The sequence below is a fragment of the Nipponia nippon genome, unplaced genomic scaffold (assembly GCF_047370975.1).
Source record: "Nipponia nippon isolate SJK-2023a ecotype South Korea unplaced genomic scaffold, ASM4737097v1 scaffold_4, whole genome shotgun sequence".
In the NCBI taxonomy this organism is placed as follows: Eukaryota; Metazoa; Chordata; class Aves; order Pelecaniformes; family Threskiornithidae; genus Nipponia; species Nipponia nippon.
In genome coordinates, this window is record NW_028262358.1 from 32981825 (window position 1) to 33004021 (window position 22197).

A 22197-nucleotide genomic window follows, 5' to 3' on the forward strand; every position below is an offset into this window, starting at 1 on the left:
AAATTTTGCCATATATTAATAAGGAAAAAAATGCTATATTCTCATGGAAAAATAGTTCTTTCAAATTGTACTGACTTATCAGTAGTGGAGTCTAGATCACCATCATTTAGGGGACTGCTTTTTGTTCATTGCATTAAAAGCCCTCTCCTTTAGAATAAAATCAGGAGCAAAAATCTCAAATTATATTTAGTCACAACTTGAAAATTCCATTTAGTCAGCCATGGCTCCTGAGCTGTATCTCAGCTGCAGCCAAGTCCAATGTTTTCTCCATGGTGTGCAGCTCTACCACTGTCATTAAGCTTATCTACTGTTTGGTGGAAATCAGGCGGAAGCTAACTGTGAGAGTGTGGTGAATTAGAGAAAGATATTTGAACTGGACTTTTGTTCGGCACTTCTGCAAGTAGAAGTAAAGGTGTGAAAAAAGGTGATTGAGTCTGAATGGCATTTCAAGCTATGCCATTGCATAGCTACTATTGCTGTTCCACAGAAGCTTCTTGTACAGAGACAGTTCTAACAGAAAAAATTTGCTTTTACCAATGTGGTTTTGTGTGTTTTCATAGTAAATGAAGATTTTACTACACTGATATAAGCACAGGTTCTCCTGCATACCCTTATCCAAGCTAGGAGTAGTCTGATAGTTTAGTATAGTAGTATTCTCAGAATAAAAAAAGACCCCTGGTATAACCTGTATCGTTACATGAGTTTCTAACCATAATGTAGTCTTCTCTGTTTACAATTAATGAAGTCACATGTGAAATATTTCTAGATTCTTTAGTAATGTATCAATGGTCACAATTCCTGACATCTGCAGTCTTTTAAGAGACTGAACATCATCCTTGCAAAAAATAATCAGCCAAAGAGAAAAGTATACAAAAGTAATGTAAATAGGGATGATTATGATCAACTAATGATGATATTGAATAATGGGGTAAGTCAAGGCATCAAAAAGTCCTTCAGTTCTAGATAAATTCCATTGAATCTAGAATACGTATCTTGAAGTGTATTCTTGTATTACTGAAGACAGCTGCTATGTAATTAAGAATTACTGTTAATTATATCTTGGTTCTATACAAAGTTGATCATGGAAAATATGTTATGCCTTACATATTAATTATGTCCCCATTCTTTTTTCCTATAGTGTTTTGGCGGGATATAATGGTACTATCTTTGCATATGGTCAGACAGGCAGTGGCAAAACTTTTACCATCACAGGAGGAGCAGAACGTTACAGTGATCGAGGCATCATTCCCAGGACTCTATCGTACGTTTTTGATCAATTGCAGAAGGTACGGGACATTGTTTTCTGTTTATTTTTCATGTCTGGTTTAAAATACTTAACTATATTGCAAAAGGCTGTTTTTATAGTAGTGTTAGAGGAAGCCCTAAAATTAATGCTGAAGAAAATATCTAACTTGACATGATACGTTATGCAAAAATACATTGGTAGTAGTTTTGCTTACCTGGTTTGTTGCAGTAAACTGAAAATAATGCACATCACTGGAGAGTTTTTTCGTAGTTTTAAAAACCATACTATTTTTAGTCGGTGAAATGTACATTCAGATCACGTAATTGGTTCTCTTTGTCTTAACACTTATATTAGCTCCGCTCTGGTTTTGTATTATATGCATTGCATCACACACATCTCATACAAAAATTGCTCTGATTCCTATGTAAACCAACAATGTTGTACAAAAGATGGAGCATTACTTTCACTCTTCCTAAGTTACCTAATTTCTTTGTGCTTGACTGATGCTCAAAAAAAACCACTCCAACCCATAAAATAGTAAAACAAATATTAAGCATTTCTAAATATTCAGCTATTTATTTTGCCTAATGCCTTTATTTTACCTAATGTTACTTATTAGCTAGAATATATTATGGAATGATAATATCAAATACACCTAATTATGATGAAAAGCAATTTTTAAAGTCAGTAATGCAAAACCTTTAAGTATTTGAGAGAAAATAGATATCCATATTAATTTTCCTTCTTTACTGTTTTCCAATTATGCACTTGTATGGAATGTTTTTATGTGTACATTGTATTAGTAATGAAAATCTGATTCACTGAATGTAGTTGGGTAGAAACATTGTTAGGCACATTTCTTAACATAATTGCATGTGTAAGGCCAACTTTTGACGGGAGTTACTGAGATTGTAAAGTAGTCCAAGAAGAGGGGAGGGATGCACCACCGCAATAACACATAAACAGGTAAAGATGTAAATAGTAAAATGTCACAAATGTTCTTTATTATTATTATTATTGTTGTTATTAATTATTCCTATTTCTTTCTTTTCAAAATGAAGAAAAAAGAAAAAATCCTTTGGTCTGTTTTTAAAACAGTATCAGTACCTAAACACTAGTTAACAGTGACTAGAAAAACACTTTCAAATGTGGTAAACTGTTCTGAAAACCAATTTTGCATGTGCTTTATATCTGAAACTTCCGGTGGAGAAATAGTTGCTGTACCCATATAAATATTGATTTGGCTTCACCAAAAATTTGGGCAGTAGTAAATGCTGCCCAGTATGATTTCTCTGTCTCTTCCTTTTTTCCTCATCTTATAGTATTTCTGAGTCTTACAGTTCTGTCCCAGTTATTTCTTAATGCTTTTCTGTTCATTTTTTAAATACTGCACAGATTTTCCTGCCACTGACCGCTCAATGCTGTTTGAATACTGAATTTTTACATAGCTTATAGGGCAAAACACATCACTTCAGTGTGGTAACTGACCTAAACCAAAGAGCTATAAACTTACTTTTTAGGTGAATCCAGTGATGTAAAAATGAATGATATATTTCAGCAACTCTAGCTGTGCCCTGTAGAAGTAGGGAGGGAAATAATACAAAGTCTTAAAATAGTTTTGTGATTACAAAAAGAAAAATACCTTGCAGAAAAAAAAAGTGTAATTGTTGCATTTACAAATTAATCAAGCTGATTTACAGATCACTGTACCCCGCTGAATTTGAAGTCTTTTACTCTTTTACTTTGAATAAAAAAAAAAAACAGTGGTGTTGCTTCCTCTGCAAAAAAACCCCATCATGCCTGGCAGAAAGAGAATTGGCAGAATTTGGGAGAAGGAGAAAACTGACTGCAATTTAATTGTATGATTCTTCTGGATCTACTGCTCCCCCCAAAAAAGACACCCAAAACTTAATTTGGCAGCTTACTTATTTATTTTATATACAGAAAACATGGCATCAGTTCAGTTTTACAGAAGCTAGTAGTGACATTTCAAATACTACAAGTACACTGTAATGTCTCAACATCTCAGAGCAATGATAGAAACAGAATAAATACAAATTATTAAAAAAACTCCAACTTTAAAAGTCTTACCACACCTGAAATATTTCTTATTATCTCCTTACATTAATTTTTCTAATAAGTAAATGATAATTGTCAACTGAAGTGCTTCAGAAACTTAAATAAGATGTCAGCAACAAAATTTACCATTGAATAGAGAAGTTAATTTTAAGTTAGTCATTACAAATCATAAGTCTTCTGGCTGACCTGCAGCCTACAAGTTGGAAAGAAAGCTTAAGTAACATGTCCTATTTTTTTGCCACATATAAGGGCACTGTGAGAAACAACAAGAACTAGCTGATGATATAGTGATTGGCATTCCAGGTACAAGAACTGTTTTCTAAAGGAGGATGCAGGGGGATGTGTGTATATGTATTAGGTTATAACCAAAATATTGTAGAATTATTTCAGTTTGACATTTGTATGCAATGAAATGAGAGAATAAGTGAAAGGATGTGCCAGAGTAACACACTGATGATTGTTCATTATGTTTACGAGAAATTTCATTTTCTTTTAGTATACTTTTAGTAATACTGATATGAGTGAACACAGTCAATCCTTCTGGTGCTTTCGTAACTGTAGGAGGGAAAAGTGAAGAGAGGAGGAATCTGGTGTAATATATGTTTTGTCACTTCATTTATTCCACCAGACGTATGACTCATTTAAGATTAATCTTCACATTTTAACAGAGTTATTTCATTAAACAAATTTAAATATTATTTGACATTAACATCAGTTGTTACACTGTGCTTTTATACTCTGCCATACATCTAATATGGGGTACCAATTCTTACTCGTAAGGGTATATATCTGTCACATGAACATGCCCTGTCTGAGTAAAGGATAACAATATTAAGTAATTACCATGGCTCTTTCAAAGCATGGCTTTGGCAGGTAAATGTACACAGCATATTGCAGGTGCACAAAAGCTTGCTCTTGTGGGAGTAGAAATGAAAAAAAAAACACCCACGTGATCATGTTGCCTGCTGCACCCACACGACCCCGTGGAGGACTTTCATCATGGAAAGTAAGCAGGTTGACCTTGCAATTGCCAGCAACATACAGTGTCAACACACCAGCATTCTTCTCTAGTGCTAATTATGTAGTAAAAACAAAATAGGATGAAAATAACTGGTTTATTTGCCATCTTCTCAGCACATAGTTTCTACAAAAATAAAAATATTTGTGTTTCTGTTTTCAGGCTGGGTTTTGGATCAAAAGCTCTACTTAATTATGCTTATAGGGATATTTCTGTCTGCGTGCTTCCAAATCTTTATGTTTGTTTCATACATTTTCTTTCTTGGTGCATCTTAAAGCATCTCTTCTTGGTATTTTATCTTTCCACCTGACTTTCTTTTCATACCTTTCCTTTGTTTCATTTCTTTTTATCTACAACTATCCTTTGAAAAGTGCTGACATAGTGGAGAAGACTCATCTGCTTCCTAACCCTAAGTAGGATGGAACAGGAGAAAGTGAATTCAGGGACATAAGATAGAAGACTTTTGAAGTCTTACTGAAACAGTACAATTTGAAACCAAGGAAACAAAACTTTACCCCAAATGAGAAGCAAATCAAGCCCTTTGTTTTTAATAACATCTCCTTTTAATTTACTGGTCAGAAATTCTCCTATTTCCACAGCTTCCTGTTTGCCAACAGTTCCTTACTACATTTTTTCCATCCATCTGTAGTGTATCTTTTTAAATGATGTCCCTTGAAATAGTGAACTGTCATTATCAATAAAAAAACCATGGGAAATAATTATTAAATAAAAATGAAAAGTTCATATCTCAAAGTATTTTGCAAAACAACTGTAGTGGATTGGATTATTAAACTGCTACTGTGAGGGTGATATGAGTACTTTCACAGTGGCTTCATCTGCTGAAAAGAAGTGACTAATTTTCTTTTATTTTGGAAATCATAGCCCATTATTTTGAGGTTTATGTTGTTTGGATTTGGCTTTGGGGCAGGAGAAAATTCTGTCTGCAAAACCCAGTTGTGTTAAGTTACATTTTGGCAATGTATTATACAAAAAAATGAGGATTACAGAGAACAGCCGACATCATATACAGTGCTTAAATGTTATGATAAAGAGAGTGGAAAGCAGTATGTCACTGATGTTTCTAAATTAAGTAAATCTTTTGATTTATTTTTGTCATTGTTGTTCCTTTTTTTTTTTTAAGCATAGTGTTTCTATCCATAATATGAGGGTTTATCTCTCCACAATAACATTCTTTTTTTGTCCTAGAAGTGAAAAATGGTATGTTGCATGGTTCTGTAAGCAGGCTGCCATGTTCTAAGTGTATAGAGACTTTTCCAGATATAAGGAACCAATAAAAAAACCCAGACTAAACTCATGTGCATGATGGAGTTTTGGGGGAATTTTTGGTTTGGTTTGGTTTGTGCGTGTGTGTTTTGGTTGGGATTTTTTGTTGTTTTTTCTTTTTTCTTCTTGAGCCTTTATACATATGGTAACAGAAAACATAAAAGTATCACAAATTGAAAATGTAAACCATAGCCAGAAAAGAAAAAGAGACAGTGAGGAAGCAACATAAAAGCTGTAGTGAGAAATTTGTCCTCTGATCTATCTCTGACTTCTCTTTATAGCTCTTCCTTCTTTCTATTTTTTTTTTTTCCTTACCCAGGATAGCAGTAAAGTGTATACAACTCATGTTTCCTACTTAGAAATCTACAATGAATGTGGTTATGATCTGTTGAACCCAAGACACGAGGCCTCCAGATTGGAAGATTTGCCGTAAGTAATAAAACTACAGAGAATCATCAAAAACAACAACAGAAATCATTTTCATATGCCCTGTTGCATTGTTTGGGGACTTTTTTGAAACTGTGCTACCGATCTCAGTGTTAATTAACTCAAAATACTTTGTTTTCTCAATTTTATCAACACTGTCTAAATTTTCTCCTATTTTATATGTACAGAAGCTAGGGAAACTAGATGGGAGTAACTGAAGGCGAAAGTATTAAAAATGTATGTTGATATTATGCAGAAGAGATCTATAGCAGCCACTGAAAATGAAAGAGAAGGTATACTTGTTTTTCTCATGACAGCCTGTCTCTTTATATGGTATGCATGTGTGTGGGGGTGGCAGAGACACATGTACTACATGTATTTCCTTATAACAGTAGGGAGAAAAACTCTCTGCTTCTACTTGGACCTTTTCCTTCAAGGATAATTATTTTTCTAGAATAAGGAATTATGAAATGAGGTATGAATTATGAAATTAGGTAACAGATAGAAAAGACCACAAGGAACTCCAAAGAACAATATATTTACTTCAGAATGGATGATTGTTATAATAGTTTTCATTGATAAAACACTAGCACCTACTAATACTTGGAGAAGGGTAGTAAATAAAGGTTTGTAGGTCATGAACACATAAGCCTGGTGAAGTTAAAGATCTTATAATTTAAAGGAACTCCAAATCCTAGTTTTTAAGTTTCTTGAAAAAATAGTTTATCGTCTGTGTTATTCTTAAAATAACTCAGCAAACATTAAATACATATAAATGAGTGAGTTGTTGACTGCTTGGATTTGCAAATGCCCTGAAATAATGCTGGGAATCATAAACTTTCTCGCTCAACATGATGGTGACTGAAACATATAAATAGCAATTAGAGCACTGCTGATACAAGAGCAGGAAACATACTGAAAACTGCCAATGGAGCAGTAACAGAAAAATCAGTAGAATTTTGTATCAGAATAGCTAGTTATGTTATTAACATATTAAACCCATTTTGTTTATTTAAAAAAAATATTCCAAGTTGTATTAAAATATAGCTTTAGTTTTCTACAAGATATGTTGTACCTAAGATGTATATCTACAAAACCTTTCAAGACTGATCTTTATAAAACAAGCTAATCTAGAGATAAGGAAGGCAGCAGACAAATTCAAAGTATGAGACTGGGCTGTAAGCTGGTCTTATTGCTTTGCTTTCTTCATCTGTAAAATAGAACTAAATTTTATCACTTTATGACACATAGGTGCTATAAGGACTGGATGTATTTACTGATGTCTTTCATGGTAAAGTTTAGGATCTAATTTGTTTTATTATCTGCTCCCTGTGCTATGCAGAGAAAAATTCTAAATCAGAGACTAATTTGGATAATAATTTAATTTTGGTGCCCATTTTTACAGGTGCAGTTTTTTTCGCAGTTATGTGTAAAAAATAGTCTGTTACACTTTTATTCAGCTTATTAAAGTTAATGCTATTAAATTATTTGTTTATTAAATTATTAATTTCATTTATTAAGTTATTTGCAATATTTTATTTGAACTCATTCAATTTATTCATTTTATTAAATTGAAGTTATTCAATTTAACTAAATTGAATTTGATTAGTTTAATTGCAACTTTATTTGAAACAGTTATTTGGGGGTCATATGCCCTGGAAAACTTGTCACTTTTTAAAACTATATTCTGAATGTTTAGTAATAATAATGAATTTTAAATTGGTTTGTGTATGGTGATTCAATTATGCTAAAGAATAACTCCTTGTTATGTATTAGTCTATTTTTAAAAAGTAAAAGATGACAGAGAATTTGGTTGTGAAGGAAGCACACTGAAATAATAGTAATTACCTGTAAACTTATGTAGTGTATACTGTTGCAGGATGGGTTTTAGTGAGATAATAATTTTTTCTGTAGAAAGTAATCTTAATAAGTGCTTAATGGTTTTGCTGTACATGGTCATTATTATTTCCAGTACATCATTTGGCAAAAAAATATGTACTGTACACTAAAACTATACCTTCACCACTCATATTTAGCATTGTATAAAAATGTTTAATTAATACAATTTTTTGTTTATCTTTTAAGATAGTAATTTAGGGATTGAAAATTTAAAAATATATAGTGTCATTCTGAGCTAAAAAGGGAGTAGAAATTGCAGGAAAGGGTAGTTGCATGATTAACTATATTTTAGTTGGTTAATTTTTGTAAATGACAAAGTAAGTAGTAGTTACACTTAAGGAAATAGGAATCAAATTTTAAAACATATCAGGTGTTTATTACATAATATATATTTCATTTTTCTGATAATTTTATGTGCTTAAGACCTTTTAAGATTTTAGTGGTAGTAAGCAAAATACAGAATAATCTAGCTTCTTCAAGTTTGTTTGAAAGCATGTATTTAACGAGAATATTAAAAAGAACTTATGTTTTTTGTACTTTAAAAGGGTCATATTATGCACAATTTCCTGTTGAACTCCACAGTGGATTATCAAGGTTTTAAGCACCATACAAAGTCAAATACAGGTTTTCTATGCTTAGGGAAATATTAGCAGTCTGTGCTGATATTCTCCCAAGTGTATAAGATGGACAAGAAAAGTGTTGAAGAAATGTGTCATTTTAGAAGAGTAAGCAAAAGATTAGTTAGCCTCGTAAAGTATGCAGATTGTTTTGGAACAGTATTGTTATCCCTATTCCTGCAAAAGAAGGGGGTGCAATTTGAATCAAAGATTTGTACTTCTGCCTAGCAAGCTCTATGTTAATGACTACATTATCAGTTCAACGGAAGGAATAAACACGGAGTGATGCCATTCAGGTAATAGAAGTTATGAAAAGTGCACAACAGGCTTGTTGATAGTACTTGAAAAACGAGACATTAAAGTTGTGTTTGATGTTTAAAGAAAAGTGAATAATAAAAATTTTAAAAATTGCCTGATGCACCTAATCATTGCATGGTTAGATTTGGAATCTCAGCTCCTGAAGTCAAGGTTTCGTGTGTAGACATTCTTTGTATATTCTGTAGACTATTAAATTTTCATCTTAATACTGCTTAATCATTTCGTTAGTCTGCCAGATAAGAAGGGAAGAGGCTCTCACAAAAAATCACTACTTTTCTGGAAATAAATTCCTGACAAATGTGTGAATGTAGTTCATATATCTATATGTCTGTCTATATGTATACATAGATAGAGTCATATAGAGAATTACATAGTTCTGCATATGTAGAGATATGTATACATATACATATTTATATATGTATACCTAAATATGTACCACACTTCTAACAGGTACAGATATTTATACATCTACTAAGTTTGGTTTTGAAATCCCACTGAACTTTTATTTTCACAGGAAAAAAAAACAGTATTCGTGATGTTTAGTTGTTATCATATTACATGTAGCCCATAGAAGATAACATTTGATATACCTTAATACTTCATATACAATACGCCTTAGTTTACAATTGTAACTTGTTTTGCTTATGCAAAGCTAACAGTGTTTTAACTTCATGACACTGTAGCTGAAACACAGCATATGGAGATGCAAATACATTTGAAGAATCTTAATTATTAGAATGCAAAAATTGAATTTAATTCTGGTTGTAGCTGTAGAGAGTTCCATGTTTATACAAGGAAATTATGATTGTTTTCAAACATGGAAAAAGTATAAAACTATTGCTATAAAATATAGCTGGTAGAAGACTATTTGAATTCTTACTGCCATCTCTTGTTTTCATAAAAGATTTGCAGGACTGTTCAAATTAGGAAAATTTTTCTGAAGCTCTTCATTTGCTCTGAGGTTGTGCAAGAGTCTTTCTTCTCTACCAGGTTCTCTGTTGTGCAGTGTATTTGTAATTTGTATAACTCCATGATACTGAATCAAACCAATTTCACTTTAGTTATAACCTACCAGTACAAACTCTTCCTAACTAGTTTGTATTATTTATTAAGAAGTAAGAATTTTCTTGGCGATGAACAATAACACAAAAGTAAAGACTGAGATTATAGAACCCTTAGTGGTAGATTAAGTCAGGACAACCAATAATTTACCTCTTTACCTGTCCAAACTACAGCAGGTGACACTCTTACATGTGAAGGCAAACTAAAATTAATGCTATTTTACCTTAAAATGTCAGTCTTTAAACTGCAGTAGTTGAGGAGCTACTTCTTAGGGAGCTCAGACAACCGTTAATCAGGAGTGATGTGGCCAGGGGAAAATGTAATCTAAACTTCCAGCCAGCATAAGTGATTCCACATTTTTGTATGAAGATTCTTTAAAGTCCTCTTTCATAGGGAAATATATAAGATTTAGTGTGATGTTGTCAGACTTAAAAAAACAAACAAACAAACAAAAAAAACCCCAACCAGCTAATTCACTTTGAGTCCTCTGAGAATTCATTCCGAGCTTATGCTCCAGAAAGATGAAGTTTACTTGAACTATAGATTAAGTGAACACAATTCCATAAAAAAGGAAGACACTTTAAGCTAAAAGCCAATTAATTTCAAACATCAACAATACCTATATGAATATATATTAGTAGCATGCAGAACTGTTATGTTCCATGAGGTCAGTGTAAACTATTTTCACTTAAAAAAAAAAAAAAATTCTGTAACTGAATATTGGTTAACTATCTCAAATGAGTTTATACTCTTCTGTTTCTCCACAGCCCTCCAAGGGCTTTAACAGTTACCAAACTGCTGACAGGCAAAGCTAAACCAACTCGTATAATAATTCCTGTGCTGCTTAACAAAGAAGAAAAAAAGAAAAAAGAAGGCTAAAGGAATAATTTTCAACATATAGGAAATATATTTTATTCAATCTGATTTTTTTGATGCAGATAAACCTGTTGCCTATCCCCAGGATTAACAGGGTTAATGTCAGCGCTTCCCCTTTTCAATGGCTGACCAACTATGTCATGTAGGAACTGGCCACCATCCATAGATCTTCAAGAACTGTATTTTCAGTGTTCTGAGAATTACCAGTGTTTTAAAATTTCTAAGGCGAATAATAATATTAGCTCAGTCTTTTAATATGAAATACATTCTTTCAAAATGAAGTGTTCAGTGTGTTACTACTGAATACTAAACATGAGGAGAATACAAAGGTTTGTAAACTGAAGCTTTCCTGTTTGTTAATGAGGAGACAGCTGAAAACTGTTCTGAGTCATTTCTTCAAAGACTATGTTTTGTTCATTACAGTTCAAACAAATTACACTTTAAATGTGTAAAACAATTTCAGCATACATTGAGTATTGTTTATTCCCATCCAGATTTTATGTTGATTTGTTTCCTGAAAGCTAGTAGGAAGAAGTGAGTGAAACTTCTAAGGTGACTTTTCTAAAGGCATTGGATGAGTAAATTAATTCAGATTATTGCTGTGCTTTTCAAGGCACCTTTACTTTTGAATATCAAAGTATTATTTAACAAACCTTTTTTTTTAAGTGAGATTATTGCAGTTGCCTGCAAATTCTAACAGATCTTATATGTACATGAACGACCAGTCTCCTTGTTTCAGTTCTGACTCCTTGTTCTGCTCGGTGGGGTGAGGGAGGAGAGAGAGCTGGTGCGGGGCTCTTTCCAGGTCTCGGTAAGAAAGGCCTGACAATAAATGGCTTAGTAAGGTAACTGCTTTAATAAGACAGAATAAGAGGAGGAATATAGATGGCAAGTAAATCTTGCATCCCATCAGATGCTGGGCACCCCGTGTTCATGCAGCATCAGACGGAGCCTGAATGGATTTCCCCGCAGCACACCGCACAGAGCAGCGCAGATCCTGTCTGTGGAGAGGAGCTCTCCCTTTTGGTCATTCTAGCTATTATAGAATTTCCTCACAAGAAAAGAGCTCCATTTCTTAATGGTGTTCTAATGAGAACTTCTTGCGGCATGTTTTGATAAAGGCAAGGCCACACAGGTGGTGCGATGACCATGTGGAACCTGCCTGCAGGCTCTTCTGTTACAATGGCCTGGCTGAATTTATCCTGCATCCGAGGGGTCTGTGCAGCATGACACAAGACCCGAATGCCACGCTGTGCGTGCAGCACAGCACAGGCTGCGCCTGCTCAGGTCAACTGTTGTGTGGATCACTAACTCTTAAATGTGCAATGGTCTCTCAGTCAGTATCAATACACTCCTATGTCCATAAAGTGTAGAACAAGCAAACTGTGTTTTCTTGTCTCACATGTAGAATTCATTGGAGACAGTAGGAAGGGTTTCCTATCACAATATGACGTGTCAGGAGAACAGTCTGCACCAGTACTTACTCATCTCATAGTTCTGTCATGTCTGACAAGCTAAGAGATTATGCTCTAGGTCTATACTTGAATGGAAAGTCAAACCTCTGTGCTATTGAAAGCTGTGCTGGTGGCGGAATAACTTTGTAACCTTGCCTCTTGAATCAGTGTTGACTTTGTCCTCTGATGTGGTATTCAGGGAGCTATACTTCTGAAAGATATTTTTTTTTTTTGGATGATATATAAAATGATGATCTTGGTCGTTCTTTCTTAAAACCTAAAGCTCCTTGCAACTTTACACAAAGATTAGGTATAGTTACCCATTAGTTTATTTTGTTCTTCTGGACAGACTCCAAGATGCATGCTTCTGCTGCTTTTCTCTTTTATCCTTTTCCTCAATTTATTATTGGCTGCATAGTCTCCTCCTCATGCTGAAGTAGTATCACTATATTCTGCTAATGTATTGTCATAGAACATATGTATCCTCATATATTATTTGTTTACATCATTATGATTAATTTTTAAATGTTTATAAGGTTTTTTACCTTATTTTAGATATCTTCAATTCTAAGCCCTAGAGACAGATATAGTCATAGGAAACTTGATTTTTAAAATTGTCATGTCTTTTCCAAAGTCTTTTAAGGGTTTTTTTTTATTTATATTACACAAGTTAATGAGATGGTATTAATTAATCAAAGGAAGCTTTAACTTAATTGTTTGCCAGTAACAGGAATTTCATAAATGAAAGCATTCAATGTGTAAGGCTCTCTTGCATTACTGGTAGCTCAGCTGATGCAGGAAAGAGCCTGAGTTAATAACAGTATAAAAAAGGTTGATCCCATCCTACAGGTTTCCTAGTCAGCTACAAATTCCATCCATTAAGCCAAATGGAAAAGATTCTTTGCTTATAAAGAAAACAAAACCTTGTCTCTGCCTTCTTTCAGTCATTATGGATAACTTAAGAGAGCTTTTCCACTCCAAAATCCAAGTTTGGGCTATGAAATTTAAAGATTTTGCTAATATAGAGAATGATCTATAGAAATCTATTATCCTATTATACAATAACTTTATAGCTCTATAAACTAAATCATTTTGTTGTTGTTTTGGAAGGCAAGGCAACTGTATAGGAGGCTGTCACTGGTTTGTGATGTCCCCACTGTCTCCTTTTTTATATAATAATCCTCCAGAGCTTTTAATCCAAACTAATATCTTCATTGTCTGGAAATAACTTCTAACCATTGGTCAAAATGTAGTCTGAAAAGATCCTTAAAAGTTTAAATACTATGCCAAGTGTGCAATTTCAAAATATTAAAATTAGTCAAAGCATCATACTGTAATGAGAACCACTCTGGGCTTTGGCATGTGATGCACACACAGATGGAATTGCAGACAGAATACAACTTGACATTATCAAAACATTGTTGTGAGATAGAGAATTATGCTTTTGCCCTGAATGGGGGAAGCAGAGTTTCGTGGCTGTACTAGTGCTGTCTTACCCTGCTGCACAAAAATAAGGCTGTAAGTGGGAGGCAATCATACTTGGAAAAACAATTGTTATGACTACTAAAGAAGCATTGTGTGTACTTTTACATGTATTTTTTTTCTTGAAAATAGTGAGCGTATCGCAATGTGTTCAAATTATTTCTGTATATCCATTCCAATGTTTTGACCATCAGAGAGTGAACTACTTCTCTAATACTTAAGGAGGGTAATATTATGGAATGCTGCTTAGCTGCTCAATTTGATTCTGACAGTTTTGGGGAAAAAAAGACAAGCAAAGCAGAACAAAACCCAACCTGTGTGGTTTTGAAGCAGCTTGGAGTACTTAACATGCAAGAATGAACTAGAGATAAAAACTCAAGCCCCATACTCCCTCTTGTGGTTAACCTTGAAGAATATGAAAAAAAAAATATATACACATACTTATACATACACATATATATCTATATGTATATATGTATAAAGTATTTTCTATTCTTACAGGGAAAAAAATTGTTTTGTTTTTTTTAAAAAACCTTCTAACTTTTAAAAAAGTTCTGATTTGCTTGTTGTAAGTTGTCTCAGAACATGTAATTCACCCTGAAGGACATGTCATTCATCCTCAGAATTAGTGTACTTCAGTTTTAACAATCTTCACTCTGGGAGTTTTCCAAATCCAGTGATGCAACTACTTGGTTTCCATGTTGGATACCATAGAATGTCCTAACTGAGGAGACCCTAATGGCTACTCAGTAAAGCCAATAAAGTTTAACTCTCAGTAACCTGATCAAAAGAAAAAATTCTTATGTAAAAGGGCTATTAAAAGAAGTGAAAAAGAGTTCCAGTAATATTTAGTAGCTCTCCTGAAGCTTTTGCCATACCTTTGCTACTTCCATCTAACTTCCGTTTTCTGAACTTTAAGGCTTAAAGAAGTACAACTGAGAGCATTTCTAGCCTCAGTGGAAAGAAATAAAATCATTCTTTTTGCTTGCTTTTAATTTAAGAAAGGGATCATCTACATTTGTAGTTATCACCATTTGAGAAGAATGAAAAGAGAAATAATCTTGACAAATGCAAAGTTGTTAGAAACATGTTGGCTACAGATATGTTGATTCTGAAATATTCCATGCCTATTTGTTCATCAAGATTATGGTATGCTTTATGTATCAGTTGTGCTTAAATAGCTGTGGTAATGGCAACAACCCCCTACTTATTGTTTGTTTGTGATGATTCATCTAACCTCTTCCTTTTGAGATTTTACTATATTTCATAAAAAAAAAATCCCAAAGCCTTCTCTAATAGTTACAGATTTTATATATTCCTTTTGTATTTGGAGGTTTATAATAAAGGAATGAAAAGGAGATGACAGAGAGTTAAAAAGAAGTCAGCACTTCCTTTAATGTGCATCATTTACTCTTCATGTTTTTAGTTCTTTTATTATGATTAGTTTTGGGTTTTAGATGTCACGTTTTAGGCACAATCAAAATGAAAATATGGAACAAAGATCACCTTACAATGATTCTAGTTTTCATTTTGGTTTTGTTTTTTGGTTTTTTTTTCATGTAGAAAAGTGACAATAATGGAAGACCCTGATCAGAACATTCATCTGAAAAACTTGTCTCTTCAGCAAGCAACCAATGAAGAGGAAGCCTTAAACCTACTCTTCTTGGGAGACACCAACCGAATGATTGCTGAGGTAAGAATTGCTGCTACGAATCTTACTTAACACCACCAGGGTTAAAATGGTCATAAAGTTCTCCACATAAGATGTATATTTTGGAAATCATTGGAGATAAATGAATAAGTATCTTTCTTTCTTGAGTGTATTTCCACAGTGAAATTAAATAAGCATTTCTCTGATGATAGCTTGCATTTTGCAAAGAGCTTTCTGTTTTTCCTCAGTGAATCTGATTGGTGGTAGTTGATGTCATAACTTACTGCAATTAAAATAAGTGAGAGAAAAACTTTTCTCATAAACCATAGACTGACTTTTGAATGTGGCATGTATCAACATACATACACATTTAAAGATTAGAAAACATGGCCTTACAAAGCATTGTCAACCATTCCCACAGAAGTACTAAATTGCCTTTGAAGTGGTTACATTAAGAGTTAGCAGTCCCCTCTTTCTTCTTCTTATGGCATAAACATGTGGTGTTATGCGTAAAAAAACAAATGGTAGTGCGAAGCACATTCAAAATAAATATTTGCCAGTATGCAAAGACAAGGGTGTTTTTACTGATTCTGGAAAATTCAAATTAAATGTTTCCATATCCAAAATCTGTAGCACAGGGGAGTTCCTTATCTTTATGCTTGGAAATGGAATGTAAATATAAAAAGTGTATTGTATAATGTGAGCACTGTCAATGTGTCTTGTACAACACACAGCTAATTCTATTTTAGAAATTTGTGGGGTTTCTTCCTCTTTCTGACCAAAAAGATATATAATAAATCAATGATGAAAAAGACATTTAAAGTATATGAAATAGTCAAGCTTTCTGTTCCTGCTGGATGACCATGTATACCTGGCACAAGGGAAGAAGCATTTGATTACAAAATGCAAATAGGCAAAAAACGGATTTGTTCTCTCTTTCTCAAGGGAGACTATTTCAGCAGTGACATTTTGAGAGGCATAACGATGTTAAGGCAAGAGATAATCAAGCTGTACTTAAGGGCTGTTAGTAAATATGAATATTGAGGCAAGGTACAGTTTGATATTGAAATGGAAAGATTGATACAATTTAGAGGAGAGAAACTTGAAAAAGTGTAATAGAGGAGACAAAAAGATGACATTCAGAAGCCTAAAAACCTATCACGATAGTTGGTAATGAAAACAGAAAAAGAAAGTACATTTCATGGAAAAAGATCTTCAGGAAATCTCTGATCAGTTTAGAGGAGCTGTGTATGAAAATGCGACAGAATATTTAAAGAATGATGTGCTGCTGGCTGACAGGGCCAGCAATTGTAAAGGGCAATTGTGTTACATATTTGGAAAATGTTGCCTAAAGAGAAAATATATCCCAAACACTAAAAGTCATGAACAAATAGCAGGACTAATGAAGATGGTAAGTTATTAAAGGGCCAGATGAAGTAATGCTCAGTAAAACTAAAAGAATATTTTTAATGGTTCAGACCAAAGGTGTCTGTTCAGTTTCCTGTTCAGACAATTTATAGCTAATAACTTCTGTTGTATTTTTTCTTTACATGAATTTGCCCAGATGCTTTTTTAATCTCGGCAGATTTTTCTCATGAAATCTCATGTGACACAAAGTTCCATGACTTAACTGCATTGTGTGAAGAAAAATCTCCTTTAGCTTATTTTTTAATCTACAACTTGGTAGTTTTATTTGGGGCATGCTAGTACTTGCTAGAAAACATAAAAATAGACCTGAGAATGTACGGGACCCCAATAGCAGAGAATTCATTAATCTGAATGGCTTGGGTTAGCAAATGCTATGCCATTGTCACTTTTGCTGCTCCTGCCGCAGCAAGAGTTTTTTGTTATAAAAATGCTATAAAGTTATTGTTTCATTGGTCTTTAATGAAGAGTTCTTAAAAGAAAAAAAGTGCAGAGAATACTTGCTTGGAATAACTGCCACCCATTGCAGCAATATTTACTTTGCTTAGTCTGAATGCTAATATGATTCCAAAAACTTCAAATGAGTTGGATTTGATTGTAGAAGTTTTTATTTATGTAGTTTTCTCATACATTGTTCCTTTGCAATTGCAGCAGATACGTTGCAGTACAGTTCAGTGGGCTTACTGAGTACTGGTTCTTCTTAGGTGTTACAGAATTTATCACCCATTATCATTCAGCATTTTTGGCTTTAGGTGACCGTGGTACTTTTTACGATGACTTATCAGAATGAGAAAGTAGTGTTTGCAGAAATGAGGGATTAATGTAGAGGTCTAGGGAAGAGGTCTTATGACATCAACCATAACTTCTCCAGAGATCCATATTTTTAAACCTTAATTGAATTATGATAATACTTCCTGACCTCAAAAAAGGTTAGGACCCTATTTAAGTAAACTTTAAAGAAAAAGACACAATGCGAATAAACCTAAATAGATAAGAAAGTAAAATGCCTGATTCATCTGTTTTAATGAGGAGGAGTTTGGCTATGGAAAAACTAAGACGACTGTCATGGATCACATATGAAATCTGTGGCCTCTCAAACTGAAATCTAATGCTTTACCCCTGAGATAACACTTCTTTGAAGAGTTGCAGGACCATTTTGAAAATAAGAATGACAATTTAATTTCTGCAATGCCTCTGCTATTGGAGTCTAACTTGTGATTTGAGGGCTGCATTTTGCCCTCACCACTGACTGTGCTAAAAAGAAAGTGATCATAATATTAAAAGTATTCTGTGGGCTACATTACTTCGTTCATTAAATGTTCAGAACCTAAGGGAACGTTTATAACTGAATAGTTCTTTCCCACACATAACTGTATAGCTCCTGAGAAGGAAAAAAGAGGAAGCTAATCTAATTTGTGCAGGATTGGTTTATAGGTCAGCATAGGACCAATCCTTTGCTCTAGTTTTGACATGTACTACAGGTTTTGGAAATGGTAAGATGGGAGACATCTGTGCACAAACACTTCATAATATAAAAATCCAAATAGGAAGTTTTTGTCTCTTATATTTTGCCAGGGAGAAATAGGCAGAGAACAAATCCAAAAAACTGATTCTTTTTTTGGCAGCTCTTCCAACTGTAAGGGCTATATTTTTGTTTGTTCGTTTTTCCCATAAAATACAGTTTCTTGTTACATTTGAATGCATAAGAATCTCAGCAACAGGTTATTAAAAAAAATCTGAATTTGTTTTTTATATTATATTTTTTTAAGCCAACCTTATGATTTTGATATCTCAAATACATGCAAATAAAGGATTCCAAGATCCAATTTGCACATATGACACAGGTGGTAGCAGCAGCATCTAAAAAAGCTCATGTACAAAACAAAGAGTTTGGCCATTTAGGTAGTGTTCACAAACCATTTTATTTTGGTAGATATACTATTAATACGTCTTCAGCCGAAGTGGTCTTTTCTAAATTCTTGTGATGGGAATCTCTTGTGATTGCTGTCCTTTGAAATAATACGCCAGAACTTCTGTGATTTAGAGAATTCTTAGTACTTGTTTAGTATTTCTCTTCAAAATAGCAAAGTCAGGTAGACCCGATAGCCTCCCAAGGACATGCATCAATTTCAAAACTGTAAAATCTATGTATGAGATAGATATGTCTGAACACTGCAGTTGCATGTACAGTTAGCATTTGGTTTTCCTCTAATGAAAAATTACTTCATTTTAATGAGGAAGGAAATGTTTTAGTGCATGGTTTTATACCTATAATACTCCATTGTTTAAATTTGGAAGACAGTGCATACTACACAGTATTTGTTCCATCATTTACAATGTTTGAAGTACACATGGGGCAAGCAGTAAGCTTTTGGCAATGTTTAAACATGTTAATTTCAAGAAAGAATGAAACTTTTAGACATTTAAAGATAGTTGTGGGGACTGACTTGTGACCTCTGAATTGGACTCATTCCCTTTGTATTTATGGTTATTGTCTATTAGTATTCTCTCGGGTATATTTAGAAAGCCACTGGTAGTGTTTGAATGCATTTTTTCTTGGGTGAAATATGAAAAATAGGATTTGAATGTGTGAACAAATGAGATTAAATGACACTTTTGCCAAGAAAGCACGTTATCAATGTTAGAGCTGCATTCCAGAATGAATTACAACTTTCTGCTTTCCTAGGTTCCTCATTGGTGTCACCCTGACAAACCTGTTCTATAGTATCACTAGCACCAAATGACAACATCATTTCAGCACAGGTGCTTTCATTTCCATGTGTGGTAAAACAATCACTGGTCATACGTACTACTTTGAATAGTCCTTAAAGTGCTTTGGGATTTATATGGATAAAAGGTACTATATAATGTAAAGTTTAATAATATCCTCACCAGGGAATATTAATTACTTTAAAAGTTACCTCAGTTGCCATGGTCTAACTGTGAAACCGTACTTGTAGTAAATATGGAAAGGTAAAGTATTGCTTTTAGAAATCAGGGAAGTGTCTGATTGCACCTATTCTGATCCTTATATTTTCATAGTAATAAATTTGCAATTTCATCTGTGTCAAGTGTACCTAAGTACAGCTGAAGAGCCCCTTCACTTGTACCATATTAATCAGAAAGGAAACTAAAGATATATTAAGGTCTCACTCATCTACCAGATATAAAGGCAGGAACCTCCTATTCTTCAATTTACATACCCTTCTATATTAGCATGGTTCTGTTGAAACTGGTGGAGTTTATATTAATTAGACAGATATATCCACTGTTTTTCAACAAGGAATCTCTGTCTTTCAGCCTTGCAAAGACTTATGATGTTCTGTGCTATAAACCAACAATGCGAAAACAACAGAATATTCTAAGAATGAGTTTCAGCCAGAGAAACAAACTGTGTTATATTGCTTTATTATCATTCTTGTAGGACACAATGGCTCTTTTCTTACCATCTGAACTGTGAAATGACTGAAGCTGTAGGAACTTCTTCCTACAGGTATCCATCTGATTGTAGCTTGAGATTGGAGAAAATCAATTTGATGCCAGCCTTGGATGCTCTCAGTGCTTTTCTCTTTTCCCTTGCCTTTCTTCCTAAAAGTACAAAAGCGGAAAAAAAACTTAAGAGGAAAACATAACCCTCCTTAAAACAGAATTTTGTACCTTCTCACTGAGACATTCTCTCAAAAAAAGCCAAAATAGGAGCATTCAGAATCAGCCTTTCTTCATTTTTGCCTTGGCTAGCTACTAATTCACTCATACAGGAAAATCATGTTCTTCTGATGTCTAAATATTTTGATTCAAAGGAGAAAAGATTCCACTGGAACTGTATAAACTGCCAAGTGGAGATGGTTTGCAATATGGGCTGAACGACTGCATTTATCACCTGTGAAATCTTTTTGTCCCAGCTATCCTGAACTCTTTTCTGTATTTTCTCTCTCTGAGTGTATTTGGCAGCCATAATCAACACATTATTCTTCCAGATAGTAGCAGCTTCTGTTAGTCTAATGGTGATTTTCAAACAGCTTTTCATATGTTTTTCTCCTTTTTAAGAAACTTTCTCTTTCTTAGGTCCTCAATTATTAAGAACTCTATTAAGACCAGTAGCATCCTATCTCTGGCTATTCTTCTTAGTGAAAACAACATTTATAATAGCAACTGCAACAAATAAAGGATTTGGGAAATACATAAATTCTTGTATAGGGAGGAACTCCTGCAGTGCTTTAAGATAGGTAACAATTAGATTAAGGTGGATAACATAGGCTCCAGCAAGTTTTTGGACCTTTCATGACCTTGTATGCCTTGACAGAAACATCCAACTCGGACGCTTTTTGCAATATGGCTGTACTGCAGGTTCTCATTTAAGCAGAAACCACCTCCTTGCAACTGTTGTATGAACAGATGTAATGGTTTAAGTCACAAAGCTTCTATACAGTTTATTCAATTTCATCAAACACATGTATATCATGGTCCTGGAGAAAAAGGAGACTGGGTTGTGTGGCTTGAAACATCTCTTGTACCTATTTTCCAAGATCAAACAAAACACGGATGCTTTACCAAACCATGATCTTGAAAGAAATGTTATTGAATTCCTCTTTTACCATGCCACAAATGGGCAGCAACAGATGACCTGGCATTAATTCTTTTGTAGTGTTCATGTGATATCACAAAGCATCTGAAGTCTGCTTATGTGGTTTATGATGTCACAGAATTCCTGGAAAAAATTATTTCTTTGTAAGTAACTGCAGCTCATCAATTGTTCTATATATAACTTCCACAATAGCAACCATCTGCTGAGAGCCAGGCCACTCCCCTCTTTCTTTTTTTTCCTTCATCACATGAAATTAGTGTGAGGATGATTTCATATACATATGGTTTGAATACTGCTAACAAAGCCAAAATGAACTCTGAAAGCCACTAAAGGAACCTTTTAGTAGGCTCTGAGACACTGTCCAGAAAATTTTGTTTGTTTGGTTTCAAACTTTCTGAACAGCTAAATGGTGATACTCGGAAGTTGCATATGTAAGACAGCAAAAAACCAACCAAACAAAAAAGGCTTATTTTTGGACTGAAGATACTAACAAGTTGTCATTTCTGTTGCTGCGTGTTTTGCATCTACTTGTGTGGTAAAAGTAGCAAAGTGTGGGGGATTATAACTGCAATTAACATTTCATGATCACATCCCATTTAACAGTTTAAATTTTTATTGCTTTATGTTTCCTAGAAGAGTTCTAATAGAGCTTTCTATATATGGGAACTGCAAAGTAGAGAGAGATTCATATTGTCAAAAGGAGTATTGGTGTATTGATTAAAGCATGGTCTACTCTGAAGAAGGACTTTATAAAAATAGCAGTTTGGGATTCTAG

At 33.8% G+C, this 22197-nt stretch overlaps 1 protein-coding gene across 1 annotated transcript in view; it reads left to right on the plus strand.

Moving 5' to 3' along the window:
- The window catches only part of KIF6 (kinesin family member 6), a 170060-nt gene that overhangs the window by 18944 nt on the left and 128919 nt on the right, over window positions 1–22197 (plus strand). Inside the window, exons 4-6 of the mRNA XM_087775455.1 lie at window positions 1139–1286; window positions 5947–6056; window positions 15325–15454. Coding sequence (XP_087631581.1) covers window positions 1139–1286; window positions 5947–6056; window positions 15325–15454 — 388 coding nt within the window. The remainder of the gene's footprint in view (window positions 1–1138; window positions 1287–5946; window positions 6057–15324; window positions 15455–22197) is intronic.